The 14305-nt window shown below is 34.8% G+C and overlaps 3 protein-coding genes and 1 long non-coding RNA gene across 6 annotated transcripts; 2 read left to right on the plus strand and 2 right to left on the minus strand.

Annotated features, from left to right (window-relative positions):
• The first annotated feature begins 3858 nt into the window (after positions 1-3858).
• On the plus strand, positions 3859-9502 carry LOC109045882 (RNA-binding protein 48-like). Its single transcript, XM_042744758.1, has 6 exons — positions 3859-3961; positions 6671-6726; positions 6889-7079; positions 7915-8060; positions 8156-8715; positions 9301-9502. The coding sequence occupies exons 3-6, from the start codon at positions 6952-6954 to the stop codon at positions 9370-9372; spliced, it is 906 nt and encodes a 301-aa protein (XP_042600692.1). The 5' UTR covers positions 3859-3961; positions 6671-6726; positions 6889-6951; the 3' UTR covers positions 9373-9502.
• efcab1 (EF-hand calcium binding domain 1) lies at positions 9400-11821 on the minus strand. 2 transcript variants are annotated; one of them, XM_019068537.2, is made up of 6 exons: positions 11611-11821; positions 11273-11428; positions 10050-10154; positions 9819-9970; positions 9640-9744; positions 9400-9549 (listed from the first exon to the last, which is right to left on the minus strand). In XM_019068537.2, the coding sequence occupies exons 1-6, from the start codon at positions 11684-11686 to the stop codon at positions 9499-9501; spliced, it is 645 nt and encodes a 214-aa protein (XP_018924082.1). In that variant the 5' UTR covers positions 11687-11821; the 3' UTR covers positions 9400-9498. The 2 variants fall into 2 exon arrangements, with proteins under 2 accessions (XP_018924082.1, XP_042600693.1); XM_042744759.1 differs by having other exon boundaries at positions 11273-11447; positions 11611-11694.
• Positions 11812-12605, plus strand: LOC122140606. The gene is made up of 2 exons (XR_006157189.1): positions 11812-11924; positions 12027-12605. It is a non-coding gene; the product is annotated as an uncharacterized LOC122140606 (long non-coding RNA).
• LOC109051021 (progranulin-like) lies at positions 12379-13845 on the minus strand. Of its 2 annotated transcripts, none has more exons than XM_042744763.1 (5): positions 13735-13845; positions 13419-13580; positions 13206-13343; positions 12801-12912; positions 12379-12679 (listed from the first exon to the last, which is right to left on the minus strand). In XM_042744763.1, the coding sequence occupies exons 2-5, from the start codon at positions 13578-13580 to the stop codon at positions 12666-12668; spliced, it is 426 nt and encodes a 141-aa protein (XP_042600697.1). In that variant the 5' UTR covers positions 13735-13845; the 3' UTR covers positions 12379-12665. The 2 variants fall into 2 exon arrangements, with proteins under 2 accessions (XP_042600697.1, XP_042600696.1); XM_042744762.1 differs by having other exon boundaries at positions 12801-12930.
• Positions 13846-14305: the final 460 nt, after the last annotated feature.

The raw sequence follows: 14305 nt of genomic DNA on the forward strand, positions 1-14305 counted from the left end.
GCCAATTTAGAGTAGAGATTCAAATCAGTTACTTCGCTGAACTCAAGGCCTCAAAGCTTATTAGCAGAAGCGAGTTAGATTAGGATACAGCAAAACTGTCTATTCAGTCCTTTCCAATCACATCTTATTACCAAAGTTCTTTGAGGTTCCACAGACCCCCAGCCAGAGAGAAAAGATGTTAGAACAAAAGCAACAGGGGCTTATTAACTTAAGCGACACTGATGCTAGGCCATAAAGTAAATATACAGGACTGATGTTCCCTTGCCATAAGCATCAACTCAAAATTCGTCAAAAGGGTATAATATTTAGGGTTTAGAATTTAAAGAAATACATTTTTTGTTACAAAGATTTGTGTTGTCTACCCATAGCCATTGATCCTCTATCTTCTCATCTGTGAGGTCGATCCAGAATGACTTTTCTGTTTTTATAACGCCCATCAGGAACTCCTTACAGGACAAAGCGTAGACTTGTTATTTATACTACAATATTCCATATTTATTTCAAACAGTCATTATTTATATGTACATGGACAGGTATATTCTCTATCTGTAAATGTAAAAAAATCCTTGAAAATTTCCATTTTGCTGTCAGAAGTGCATAAGCTTTTGCTTTGCGATTCTCCGCTAAACTCCACAGACTTCATTTGCTGCTCAACAGATCCTGAGCTCATTGACAAATATCTGATCTTCCTTTACACAGAGCGCGTGATCGCAAACTCGAAAGTAAAAGTGAACAGCGATATTTAAACACTCCGCATACTGATAGTGGCTCCCTGAAGCGCGCAAATTATATGCAATACTAGAAAGTTTGCGGGAGCACTGGACAAAAAAAATAATGCAAGCGGGCGTCTATGGTCAGAAATTCAGCAGGAGCGGGATTAAGAAAACAGTCCCTTGCAGGGCTTTGCACACAATGAATGGTGACTGTAGAAAAGCCGAATCCCAGACATTTTGGGCGATTTAGAAATCCCGGCCGGACGCATTTTTTGAGGTTCAAAAACAGGACATGTCCGGGAAAAAGACGATGTATGGTCACCCTATACATGGACAGGTATATTCTCTATCTGTAAATGTAAAAAAATCCTTGAAAAATTTCCGTTTTGCTGTCAGAAGTGCATAAGCTTTTGCTTTGCGATTCTCCGCTAAACTCCACAGACTTCATTTAGAACGAGCGCCGCCGACTGAGCGCAATAACTCTGACTAAAATATACATTTTGCTGAAATATTTGTAGTTGGACAATAAATGTGACATATGTAGAATTTTAAACCTAAGTAGCCTAATTGTATTTGTATGACAACACTAACTGTAAAGTGTTATGGGGTAATCAAAATAGCCTTCTTACTCAATTAGTCTGTGCTTTTTATTTTCATTTTTAGTTTAGTAACTTCTGCTTTAAAATGATTATTTTTGTTTTTAGATTCAATGTTACAGTGTAATGTAATTTTAACCCTTTTTGCACATAATATGTGCCCACATGCTTACATTCACTTTATTTGTTTAATCCAAATACAAAATACCGAGATATATATAGGCTACCATAATACCGAAAATCAGCTAAAAAATACAGAGATATGAATTTTTGCTCATATCGCCCAGCACTATACAGAAGTGTACTGGAGTTTTTTTTTTTTTAAATGGCATAAAAAAATAGTAAACATTTACAGTAATCAGTTACGTAAACAGTAAAAAAAAAAAAAAAAAAAAGACTTTTATTAAAATTATTATTATTATTATTAAATGACTTTTTCTTTTCACAAATATGACATCAGCATATACAACGTCCTCAGTATTTTTCTAAGTCTTTGTTTCAGAAAGGATGCTTCTCAATGCTTGTATCATCAAATTCTGAGAAGTTAATGAACAGAGGAGCTTCATGTGGTCTTTGACAAATTCATTATTAACAGTATAAATGGAATACTTCAGAACACTGCTCAATATATATAGGGTGACCATATTTTAGTTTTCCAAAAAGAGGACAGTGGGTGTGGGTGTGGGTGGGGCGGGGGGGCTGAGGTGTAGTTGGTTGGTGGTTAAAGTAATACCAAGTATCAAAACTCAAAATGTCATTTCCATACCTAAAATACATATTTTACAGTCACTGTTATGCATATCGATCATAAACACAGCTAAAAAGCTTCCTACCAGTGGCCCTCCTTCACAAAACTTAACATCTAGCACAGTTTTATCATAGGTTGTACCATGGGCCCTGTTTGAAATTGTGTAAATAGCACAAATAGATAAATAGAACAAAGATAGAAATTAAACAATTTTTTCAAGTTTGTAGGCATTCATGTACAGAAACTGAATAATCAAATATAAAATAGCATTGCATAGTCTTCACTGTATAAATTAAATACAGATTAGGCTAGTTCTTGTTAAAACTAAAAATTTATTCAGTCAAGTGCAGTGAGTGATTTTCTTTCTTTTATTTTCTTGGATTAACATTAAGGACACCGTCACAGCTGTGGGCCCCTATCATCGTATTCGTCACCACCTTTGCAAAATGTTTTAATATAAGCATTTCAGTCAAATGTAATTTATGCAACATTTGTCAACAGTTTAAAAGTAGCCTAATTCCATGGAAAAAAAACTGCGGGACTTCCCTGCATCCAACACGAGCTGCAGGAGTCAGATTTGACTGATCACGGGATGAGAGGAGATATGGCTGACAGCTCATGCTGGAGGATGTGCTGCTCAACAGATCCTGAGCTCATTGACAAATATCTGATATTCCTTTACACAGAGCGCGCGTGATCGCAAACTCCAAAGTAAAAGTGAACAGCGAGATTTAAACACTCCGCATACTGATAGTGGCTCCTTGAGGCATGCAAATTATATGCAATATTAGAAAGTTTGCGGGAGCACTGGACACAAAGAATAACGGGAGCGGGCGATTATGGTCAGAAATTCAGCAGGAGCGGGATTAAGAAAACAGTCCCTTGCAGGGCTTTGCACACAATGAATGGTGACTGTAGAAAAGCCGAATCCCAGACATTATGGGCGATTTAGAAATCCCGGCCGGACGCATTTTTTGAGGTTCAAAAACAGGACATGTCCGGGAAAAAGAGGATGTATGGTCACCCTAAATATATATTCATATGCTAAGGCCTGGTTTCATAGACAGGGCTTAAATTAAATCAGGATTATGTCATAGCTCAATTAGGACATTTAAGCTTTTATACACATGCATTAGAAACAAACAAAAACGTTACTGGTGTAGGCTACATCTTGAGACAAATCAATGCCACTTACATATTTTTATAAATGCAAGTAAGTTTCTTTCAGTTAAAACAGTTCAGACATGCGTTTTAGTAGGCTTAAAGGGTTACTCCACCGCAAAATGAAAATTTTAGGCAGTCTATGGGACAGTCTCAAGCCTCCCTGTTTTCATCCAAAATATCTTAAATTGTGTTCCAAAGACAAACAGAGCTTTTACGGGTTTGGAACGACATGGGGGTAAGTGATTAATGACAAAATTTTCATTCTGGGATGAAGTATCCCTTTAAGCCTTGTCTGTAAAATCGGAGGAATATGTATTAAATTAACCCTTAGGTATTGTTCATTTGGGAATTGCTCTTTATATTTCCCATTCATTTCCAATGAACGCAAACAACACAGGTGTGACTTGAACAATGGCCGAACAATGCCAGAGGGTTAAAAATTATAGTGAATACATTTTAAATTACATTTAAATATGAAATTGTAATGACCTTTATTAAATGCTAAGTAAATTGCATTAATTTAATTGGTTCATACCATGTTTAATTATGAATTAATATGTCAAATTAACTATGCAATTGCAAATCACTACGATAACATATCGTTTAAAAACTGAGACTTTTATTTTGAAACCTGGTGAATTGTTTACTTTGGTCGCTGACTTCACCACACAAAGACAGCTCGGTCGCCAATCCTTCTGTGTGGGACACACAAAAAGTGTTTAAACACCATGAGCAACGAAATGTTGCCCAAACCCATTTAGATGATATCCATAGACTACATAAAGAGAAGGTTCTTAAGGAAAATAGGGATGTGTATATTAAAAAAGATAATGAGGAAAGTACTATGGATGCAGAAATGAATATGAATGAACTAGTGATAGTATTAAATGGTATTAGGAATACTGCTACAGGAGAAGATCAACTTAGTTATGTTATGTACCAGAAACTACCTGAAAAAAGTATTACAGATAATATTACACTTATTTAACAAGATATGGGAAGAAGGTAAAATACCCAAAAGCTGGAAGAGTGCGTTAATATTGCCATTTAATAAACCTGGGAAAAATTCTAATAATGCTGGTAACTATAGACCTATCGCCCTAACATCACATCTCTGCAAGTGGATGGAGAAGATACTAGTTAGAAGACTTAACTACACCCTTGAACACAGAGGATTATTTGCACCATATCAAAGTGGGTTCAGAAAAAGGGCATTCCACAATGGATGCTGTTGTGAAAGTAAGCAACGAGATAGAGAAAACATTTAAAATGAAAGAAATAATGAGTATTGTATTCTTTGATATTGAAAAAGCTTATGATTCCATGTGGAGGGAGGGGTTACTAATTAAAATGAATAAAATGGGAATTAGAGGTAAGTTATATAACTGGGTATTAGAATTTCTGTCAGAAAGAAGATTTAGAGTCAAAGTGGGATCAGACGTATCTGAGGAATTTGAAATTGTTAATGGAATTCCACAAGGTAGTGTTATTAGTCCAGTTTTATTTAATGTTATGATCAATGATATTTTTATGAATCTAGATAGAAGGATTGGGTCAGCTCTGTATGCAGATGATGGGGCCATATGGGTAAGAGGACGAGATGCCATAAGGGTGAGAAGTAAAATCAAGGAAGCAATGATATTTACCAGGAAGAAAGTCATATAATTGGGGATTTAAGCTTTCTACAAGTAAGTCTTGTCATATGATATTTACCAGGAAGAAAGGGATAGATAAACAGAAGCTACAGTTATATGGCCACAATATGGAAACAGTAGATCATTTTAAATATCTTGGTATTTGGTTAGATCAAAAGGGAACATGGAAAATACACATTGAAAAGGTGGAATCAAAATGCAAGAAAGTCATAAATTTAATGAGAGCGGGAGTGGGGAAAGATTGGGGAGCAAATAAACAATCATTAATGTATATTTATAGGGCTCTAATGAGGTCAACAATAGATTATGGATGTTATGTTTATGGAGCAACAGATAACCCATTTATTGAAGTTAGATAGATTTAGTAATAAAGCATTGAGGATCTGTGCAGGTGTAATGAGATCAACACCAATTAAAGCAATCCAGGTTGAGTTAGGAGAAGTGCACTCAGACCTGAGAAGAGATAAACTCATGCTTATATACTGGAGTCGCTTAAGTGGATGTGGGTTTGAAAACCATGCTAAGAGCATTATTCAGGAATGTTGGGAGTATAGTTCTTTTAAAGGTAATGGTTTTGGATGGGTAATAAAGACTAAATCAGAGGAATATAGAGTAAATAATATATGGCTTAACTCCCCTACACCTATCAGTAATATCCCTATTTGGTTATTTCCAAGAACTGAGATAGACTTAAATATATTGGAATTAAAAAATGAATGGGAAGAGAGTAGGAAAGGACATTTGGCAAGTCAGTACATAAGGAACAAATATTACAGTTATTTAGATATGTATACAGACGGATCTAAAGATGAAGAGGACAAGGTAGGAATAGGAATATATATACCAACAATGAATATAAGCATTGGGAAAAGATTACCCGATCAGGCATCAGTGTACACGGCAGAGATGATGGCGATTATTGTAGGACTGCAGTGGGTTGAGGAAGTAAAACCAGACAGAGTGGTGTGTTTTGTTGACTCTGTAGCAGCTCTTTATAGTATTCAAAATATGAAATCTAATAGAGAAGATCTAATGCTAGAAATTCAACAAAGTTTATTTAGATTACAGAGACTACGGATAGATGTGAGATTCTGCTGGGTACCTGCCCACACAGGTGTACAAGGGAATGAGGGAGCAGACAATATAGCAAAAAAATCAACTAAGATGAACAATGTCATAAATATACCTCTTGGAAAAGGAGAAGCTAAGGCGATAATTAAAAAAGAAATGTTAAAGAAATGGCAGGATAGGTGGGATGTGGATAAAAGTGGAAGGAAATATTACAGCTTGCAAAAATCTATTAATGCTCAGGGTGTGAACAGAAGTAACAGAAGAGAGGAGAGTGTTTTAACCAGGCTAAGGTTTGATCACACAGGGTTAAATAAAACACTGTTTTTAATGGGCAAAAGTCCATCAGATGAATGTTTGGAATGTAGGTCCAAGGAAGATGTAGAACATGTATTGCTATATTGTAAGAAATATAGAGATGAGAGGATGAGGCTAAAAACAAAAGATAAGTCAGACAGGAAGGAAGTGGAACCTTGAAGGTTTATTAGGCACAACAGGAGATGGGGTAAAGGATACACAGAAAGCAGTTATACAATATCTAAAAAATATAGGGATATACAATAGGATATAGAAAATTTTTTTTTTTTTTTTTTTTTTTTTTTTGATATAAAGTAGTACCAATGGATATAGCTCATGTTACATACTCTGATACAGTAGGTGGCGGTATGCACCTTTAAAAGTCATGGTTGCAATCTGCCAAAAAATGAAAAGAAGAAAAAGAAGAAGATGTTGCCCAAACACGCCCAAAATACAGAGAGGGAAGGCGCCTCAAAGCAGTTAAGGTGGGTTTATTTTATAAATGGTTTTAGTTTATGTGAGCACCGTATTTTAGCTTGTTGTATCAGTATGCACTAATGCACAGAGATGTTGTAAGTTAGTCACCTAACTAGGTTTTGAGCCACAGCCAATGTTAATAATATTTTTGACTGTACCACTGATTTCAGGTATATACCATCAACCTGGAGTCTCGGTTTCTATTAGTTCAAGGAGTGCCCGCCATTGGAGTGATGGCAGAGCTGGTGCAGCTCTTTGCTCTCTATGGAGTGATTGAGGAGTACAGGGCGCTGGATGAATACCCGGCAGAACAGTTCACTGAAGTCTACTTATTTCAGTTCCAGAAACTCACGAGTGCAAGGTAAAGACAGAGTAAAACATGTTTAAAGTGAACATGTGCCACACTAGATGTTTTTAAATGTTTGTCTCTTATGCTTATCAAGGCAAGGCTGCATTTATTTCATCATCAAAAAAAAAAAAAAAAAAAAAAAAAAATTGACATTATTATACTTTAAAATAAATCTATTTTCTGTTTTAATATTTATTAAAATATATTTTATACTTGTTATGGAAAAGTTGAATTTTCAGCAGCCATTACTGCAGTCTTTATTGTCACATGATCCTTCAGAAATCATTTGAATATGCTGATTTGCAGTTAATTTCTTATATGTTCTAAACACTTGTTCTGCTTAATATTTTTGTGTTTTTAGATTAACAGAAAATAGAAATAGAATTAGTTTGTAATATTGTAAATGTTAAGTGTCCTTTTTTAAATAAAAGTATTTTACATGTACACTTTCAGCAGACTTTGTATTCAAAGCAACTTATAAAAGCAATTCAAAAAATTGTCAAGGAGCCAACAATATTCATAATATACAATGTGAGGCTTTTTTTTGGTAACAAGCTATAAAAGGAGAAAGGCAGAGTTTTTGTGTGTGTGTGTGTGTGTGTGTGTGTGTGTGTAATTTAATCTTTTAACCTTTTCTCAAGGTCATGACACTGCAAGCTGAATATTATAAAGAATTTAATGTTAATATTTATCTAAATATGATTAACTTAAATCTAAAAATTAAATAAAAATGTGATGATTTATTGAACTTTTTAATGTCATATATGTACCTATATGTTCATGAGGGACTCGAAAGGTCCTTTTCTCATGAAATGACATGCGTATTTTACAATGTGGAAATTTTCAGGGTAGCTAAATGGAACACTGATGAAAAGAGCTTCTTTGGGGGTCAGTTGCACGTCTGCTATGCCCCTGAGTATGAAACTGTGGAAGAGACGAGGCAAAAGTTACAGGACAGGAGAAGATATGTTAACAGAGCAAGCCAAAATACAGGTATTGTATAATACAGGTATTGTAATTGTCTCCCAATAGGTTACATCTATAGAAAATCTATATAACTTATGATTTAAAAAAATAATAATTTTTAGCAAAACAACAAGATCGGCAATTAGAAGAAAGCACAGAGTCATCAAGCACGGACACACGGACAGCTGCAGCACCTGAGATCCAGAAAGGCTTTGAAAAGGCCAGAATGGAGAATGTGAACTCTGATGACATGGGCTTTTCTGTGCTGCCATTAACACCAGTGGAGGATGTTTCTTATAGACTTCACGGTTTTGAACAGCCATTACAGTTGCAGTGGACCACTGATACAACATTACCTACAGAGGATAAGATGGGCTCTCTACATAATGCCATCCCTCCTGTCACAGAAACTTCAAAGCAGTGTGCATCCTCTGCATCTTATAAAAAAGAGAGAGATTTGATTGAAAGGCAGAAGAACCTGTCACCATCTGTTAGATTTATGCCAAGGACAACACATTTAGAAAGTAGAAAAAGAAAGTTGGAGGGACAAGCGTTCTTCTTGAATGAAGCAGCTGAAACTGAGACTCTGATTGGTCCTAAATTACCAGAGCTGCCCAAGGTAGACATGGAGGATCACTCATTAAATGTAACCACCAATTTGATCCGTCAAACAATGAGCAAGGTTAGTTTGTCTCTAATTCCTGCTGTAAATATGATGTAATTTACATAAGTACATTGTGTACCAGTAATTATAGTTAACGAAAACTGAAACTAAAATGAAAAACATAAAAAAAGTTTTCATTACTTGAAATAAATATTAACTGAAATAAAATATATATAAAAAACTTATTTCAGCTTTTCAACATTTCTCATTTTAGTTTAATTTGTTGTACTAAAATAGCTTAAACTAAAACATAAATAATCAAAACATATGTATGTGTGTATATGTATGTGTGTATATATGTGTATATGTGTGTGTGTGTGTATATGTGTGTGTGTATATACACATACACACACACACACACACACACACACATACATATATATAAATAACAAAAACTGAATGAAAATGACAATAACATTACAAAATTTCTAGACTTTTAACTGAAATTACAATGGAAATATAAAAATAAAAATTGATTCAAAATAGTAATAAAAACTATAATATCTCAATGATACTAAAATAGAATGTTATGTACATTATGTAATTTTTCATGATCGCATTTGCATTGTTGCAAATACCAATATATTTTTTTATTTTTCTTAGGTTACATCTGTTCCAGAGATCAAACCTGTACAAGTGAAGACCCCTACAGCAAAGCCACGCAGAAGAATTTAATCAGACAATCATGGTCTCACATTGAGCAACATTTTATATATTTATTTCTGTTCCAGCCACAAATATTGTTTAACTATCTTTTCTCTTATATATATATTTTTTCCATAAAAAAAGTAGTGGTTCTTTTCAATGTCCGTGTGGTTCCTGGAATGCATGTTGCTCGAATGCCAGTACACTCTGCCAAACAAATAAAAGAACAATTTAAGAGCCTGTCCTTTAAAATGACAATACATTTTACATGCAAAAATAGTTGCTTGTGATTTCTACCTTTGCATCCGGGAGGCAGTTTCCAAAAGCTTCTAGTAGAAGGTTTTCGTCTTTGACTGTCTTCTCAAAATCAGAATAAGAAACTTTCCCATCATGGTCATGATCCTGAAAAAAAGATTGATGTATTTGGTAAACAATGCTATAATGTTACATGTAAGCTTTAGGACACATAGTAGTACCATTTTCTTCAAGGCAATCTCCACAATGTCCTTAATCCCCTCATCGGGATCCTCTTCAGTGGGTTGTCTGATGAGGCTGTCTTTCAGCATTTGTAACATCTCCTCCCGTGAGATGTATCCGTCCCCATGCAGGTTGTATACGTCAAAACAGACTGATAGAAATATAAATGAAACATTGTGTTCATAACATTTCATGATCACCTCTTCAAAGTGAAGTTTTAAAGAACTTACATTTTATTTTCTCATCCAGTGCGCCTCGCAAAAAGACAGACAGTCCTTCCACCCATTCTTTGACGCTTATGTAGGTGTCATTGTCCTTGTCAAAGGCACGAAATACTGTGAAAAAATATTATCAGTAATGTTAATATTATTTGATAATTAAGAAGCATCGCAAATATTAATTAATATCCTTTACTAATTTCCTCATAACTTTAAACTTAAGATATATTTTAGGATGTATATACTTGTTTATGTATTAAACACACTTAACTATATACTACTGTCCACTTGTCGATTATCAGTGTTGCTAACTTAGCAATATTGATGATAAATTTAGCAACTTTTCAGACTACCCTAGCAACTTTTTCTTCCAAAAGCACCTAGCAACAAATTTAACCATTTTTTTAAATTTATTTGGCAACTTTTAGCAACTTTTGATAAGTGACTCAAACAATAAAAAGGCACACATTTTCCATCCAAATTACACAAAAAAAGGAAACCAAAGATGCCTAGCTGTACATATCATATGAATAGAATTAGCTGCTATTTTCATTTGTTCAATTTAATAATAATAATTTAATAATTGTTCATTTATGATACACTTTGTTAGTAGCTTGTACCTGCGATTGTTGATTAGTTAGCACACTGTAAGAAAAATGGAAAAGATACTAGTAATTTCCCAGGACATTATCCATGATCCATCATCCATTGTAACCCTGTAACCCGATTATTAGATTAAATTCATCTAATCTAATCATAATTTAAAATGCAGGTAAAAAACAAATACGGAAAATTATTATATATTACCATAGTAGATTGTGTCCTATTTTTACAGACTTTTCTTATAGTGAAGCATACTAACTAATACACTGCTTAAAGCATAATTGTTGAGAATGAGTAGTACTACTAGTTTACTAGCTATTAAAAAAAAACTGTAATAATTCAATAATGTATGTTTAATAATTCAGTGTATTTAAAAATAGTTGTTTATATTTTAATATTATATTCAGCATATTGTTTTCCAAACAAATCTAAACTAATATATTAAATATTTTTTTGCTGAGATTTGATTTGACAATTTTGCGTTGTGATTACGCAATGACGTCATCGCGCAATGACGTCACAACGACTTTCAGCAACAAATCCACCTTCCTTTAGCAACTTTCTCTGAAAATGAACTGGCATTATTATTATTATTATTATTATTATTGTCCTCATCCAAATCGGAAACGTACCGCTGTCCATCATCATATCGTCGGTCATGCCGAAGGTGTTGTGCAGTATATTTCTAAACCTGACCCGGTCCAGTCCATGAGCCGCTCTTCTCTCCGCCTGCTCTCCCAGCAGACCGCTGAACAGCCTTATTAGACACTCCGTCTCTCTTTTATCAACTACAGCACGAGCACAGTACTGTCAAATGATTGAACAGGCAGTAAACAAGGCATTTTCTTCTGACTTTTCTAACGCAGGACATGGTAATGAACTAAGATCTGATAGCAAACGTTTTACAAGAATAATATAAAGAATATCAATTGACATGTTAGAAGAAAACATAATAAGTATAGATACCTACAATGTTTGACTTGCTTGCATAACGTTTCGGCGAGGTTTTGAATTAATTTTCTGTTCATCGCCGACATTTTCTGCATGTTTTTCTCACACAAGTCTTTGGTTAGATGTTGCTATAGAAACGCATCATGGAGGCGGAGCAATCTCGTGTCGTGTCTAAAAGAAAAAAAATGAATTCGTCATCCGTTTTATTTGTACGTAGACGGTCGTTTTATTTTATCCTAACAACATTTTAACCATATCTGGTTATTGTGAGACTTACTGGGGAAGCTGTCAAGTGTCAAGGCTACAGTACTGTGCTGTGCGTGTGCTGTAACTGTGAGTTTTGATTCATCTCAGTGACTCGAATCTTTTGAATCACATTCAGATTTGTTCAATGATAGTTTGTTTGTTTGTTTGTTTGTTTGTTTGTTTCTGCAGATTGTTATACCAATAAGTTGCAACCAGCATTGAAAGAATCATGTTGCTGTCAACGGGCAACCAGGTGAGACACAGGGCCCACTACCGATCTAAAATATCCAGACACATTTGTTACCCATTCTCAATGGGAAAGTGCCCAAGCAAAATTGCTCAAAAAGTTGCCCCGTGTATTACCAGCCTGAGGACTTTTCATTTAAAAGCACGACTGCACACCACTGATACATAGTCTACTGTATATGCTACATCAATAGCAAGTAACACAGTAGTATCTATTACAAATGTACCTGGAGAGACTTCAGTAAACAAAAATGATTAGTTAGTTTAATTAGAATTAGAGTTAGTCACAGTGAAGTGAAAGAGAACAAGTTGTTTATTTTAAAAGATTCATTTATAAAGATTGATTCATTCATAAAACAATAATACGATGGATGGATGATTAAAAATAGTAAGACTTTCTCAAAAACAAATCATGTATTGAATGACTATGCAATTTATTGTAATTAAACTATGATTCTTCCCATTTTTATTTTGTATTAATTCATCTTGGATGTGGGATTATAAATTTCCTGACATTTGAAAGCCTCTTGCACTTTGGCAGTTTTTGATGAGAGGTCCATTCAGGTCATGGGGGTCCTTTATTTACAACACCAAACCTATAAAAGACAGAAATACATTGCGTGAGTTTTGTTAAATTTATATGTTATCTTAAATCTATTATTTACATAAGCGTCGTGATTAGGAATGATTAATACGGCAACATAAAGTTAGTTTTACCGCTGCAGCACCCCCACTGGCCAGCTGATGTCTTGCAGCAGAACTGCTCAGTTGGGCAGTAGACATCTCCATCACAATGAACCTGCTCAGTCTGGCTCTTCTGTTGGAGAGCCTGGTCAAAGGACAAAGACTGCAAAGTAGATAAAGAAATAAATGTTTGTAGTATAGAATATAATATAATATAACTGAGATTTCGGCGAGATTTGCCACTCGTAGCGGAAGGCACTTTGTACTTCTCATCGCTCTCACTCTATTTTGGTGGCATATATCAAGATAAAGTGGCACCGGCCCCATCTCAAGTCACACAGAATTTCTAACTGGCATGTCTTTCTTCAAATCAGTCGCTGATTAGTCTGCATAGAGTCACATCAAATTCGAAAATATATAGACAGAGTTTTGACGCACCTGAGTTTTTTGGATAGCTTTTAAGGCCAGTCTGGGAGAAGATGGCATTCTCAGCCACCCACCCTGACAATAGGTCGATGTCGAATCACACAGATAACCATGAGGACAGCAATGTAATCCATCTCTGCAGCACTGGCCCTGCAGGAGAGGAGAGAATGAACAAAAGTTTAATTTAATGTATAACTAGAAAACATTTTACTGTGATTCACTTACCATTGGGTATGGACAGCAGCCCCAGGACCCATAAGGATTCAGACAACAAGTTGTTCCATCAGGACAGTAAGTAGAGGCATCACAGTGAACCACAGAAACAGAATCAGTATCAGATTCTGCAGCTACAAGAGCCACCATGAGTAACATCAACACTGGAACCATCTGAAAACATGAAATTAAAATATAATATAATATAAATACCACTTTTTTAATTATTGAAAAAATATTGAGGTACTTTTTTTACATCTGCTATAGCATTTGATATTATCGACAATTTGACAAATAGATTCATTGACAGTGAGAATCAGATCATTACCTTGCTGGTTGGATTGTTTTGCTGCTGGCTGTGCTGTGATGTTCATACTGTGCCTCTTATATTTATACACATGGCTCCTCCCACTGTAAAAACAGGAAATCTGTTCTGTCAAATTTTAATCATGAGATTTAGACACCACATCACAAGTTTCATGTGAACATGTGGAAGTCAACGTGATGTATTAGAACATGAAAGAATAAGACGATCCTTACAGACGTAGTTAGAAGATTACTTCCTCACATCCAAACATAAATGTTTAAAAATATTTGTAATTAGGCCTAACTGTAATCAATTAATCAATTAACCTTTACATAGATTAATGTTTCATCAATGATTATTACATATTTGGGTCTTTAGCGACCCAGAATGTACATTTAACACAGATGGATCTCCAAACTGCTCCAATATAAAACTGTCCTGATATTTTAATAATAATTACAAAATTATAAAGTAAAGCATATTTCGTTAGCTATCTGCTGGAACTTGTAAAGGTTTGTTTTGAGTAGCTGCTCCCTGCCATCACTGCCATTTTCACACTTAATTTCTTAAATTCATCATCTGGCTTATTTCA

The sequence above is a fragment of the Cyprinus carpio genome, chromosome B19 (assembly GCF_018340385.1).
Source record: "Cyprinus carpio isolate SPL01 chromosome B19, ASM1834038v1, whole genome shotgun sequence".
Taxonomy (NCBI): domain Eukaryota; kingdom Metazoa; phylum Chordata; class Actinopteri; order Cypriniformes; family Cyprinidae; genus Cyprinus; species Cyprinus carpio.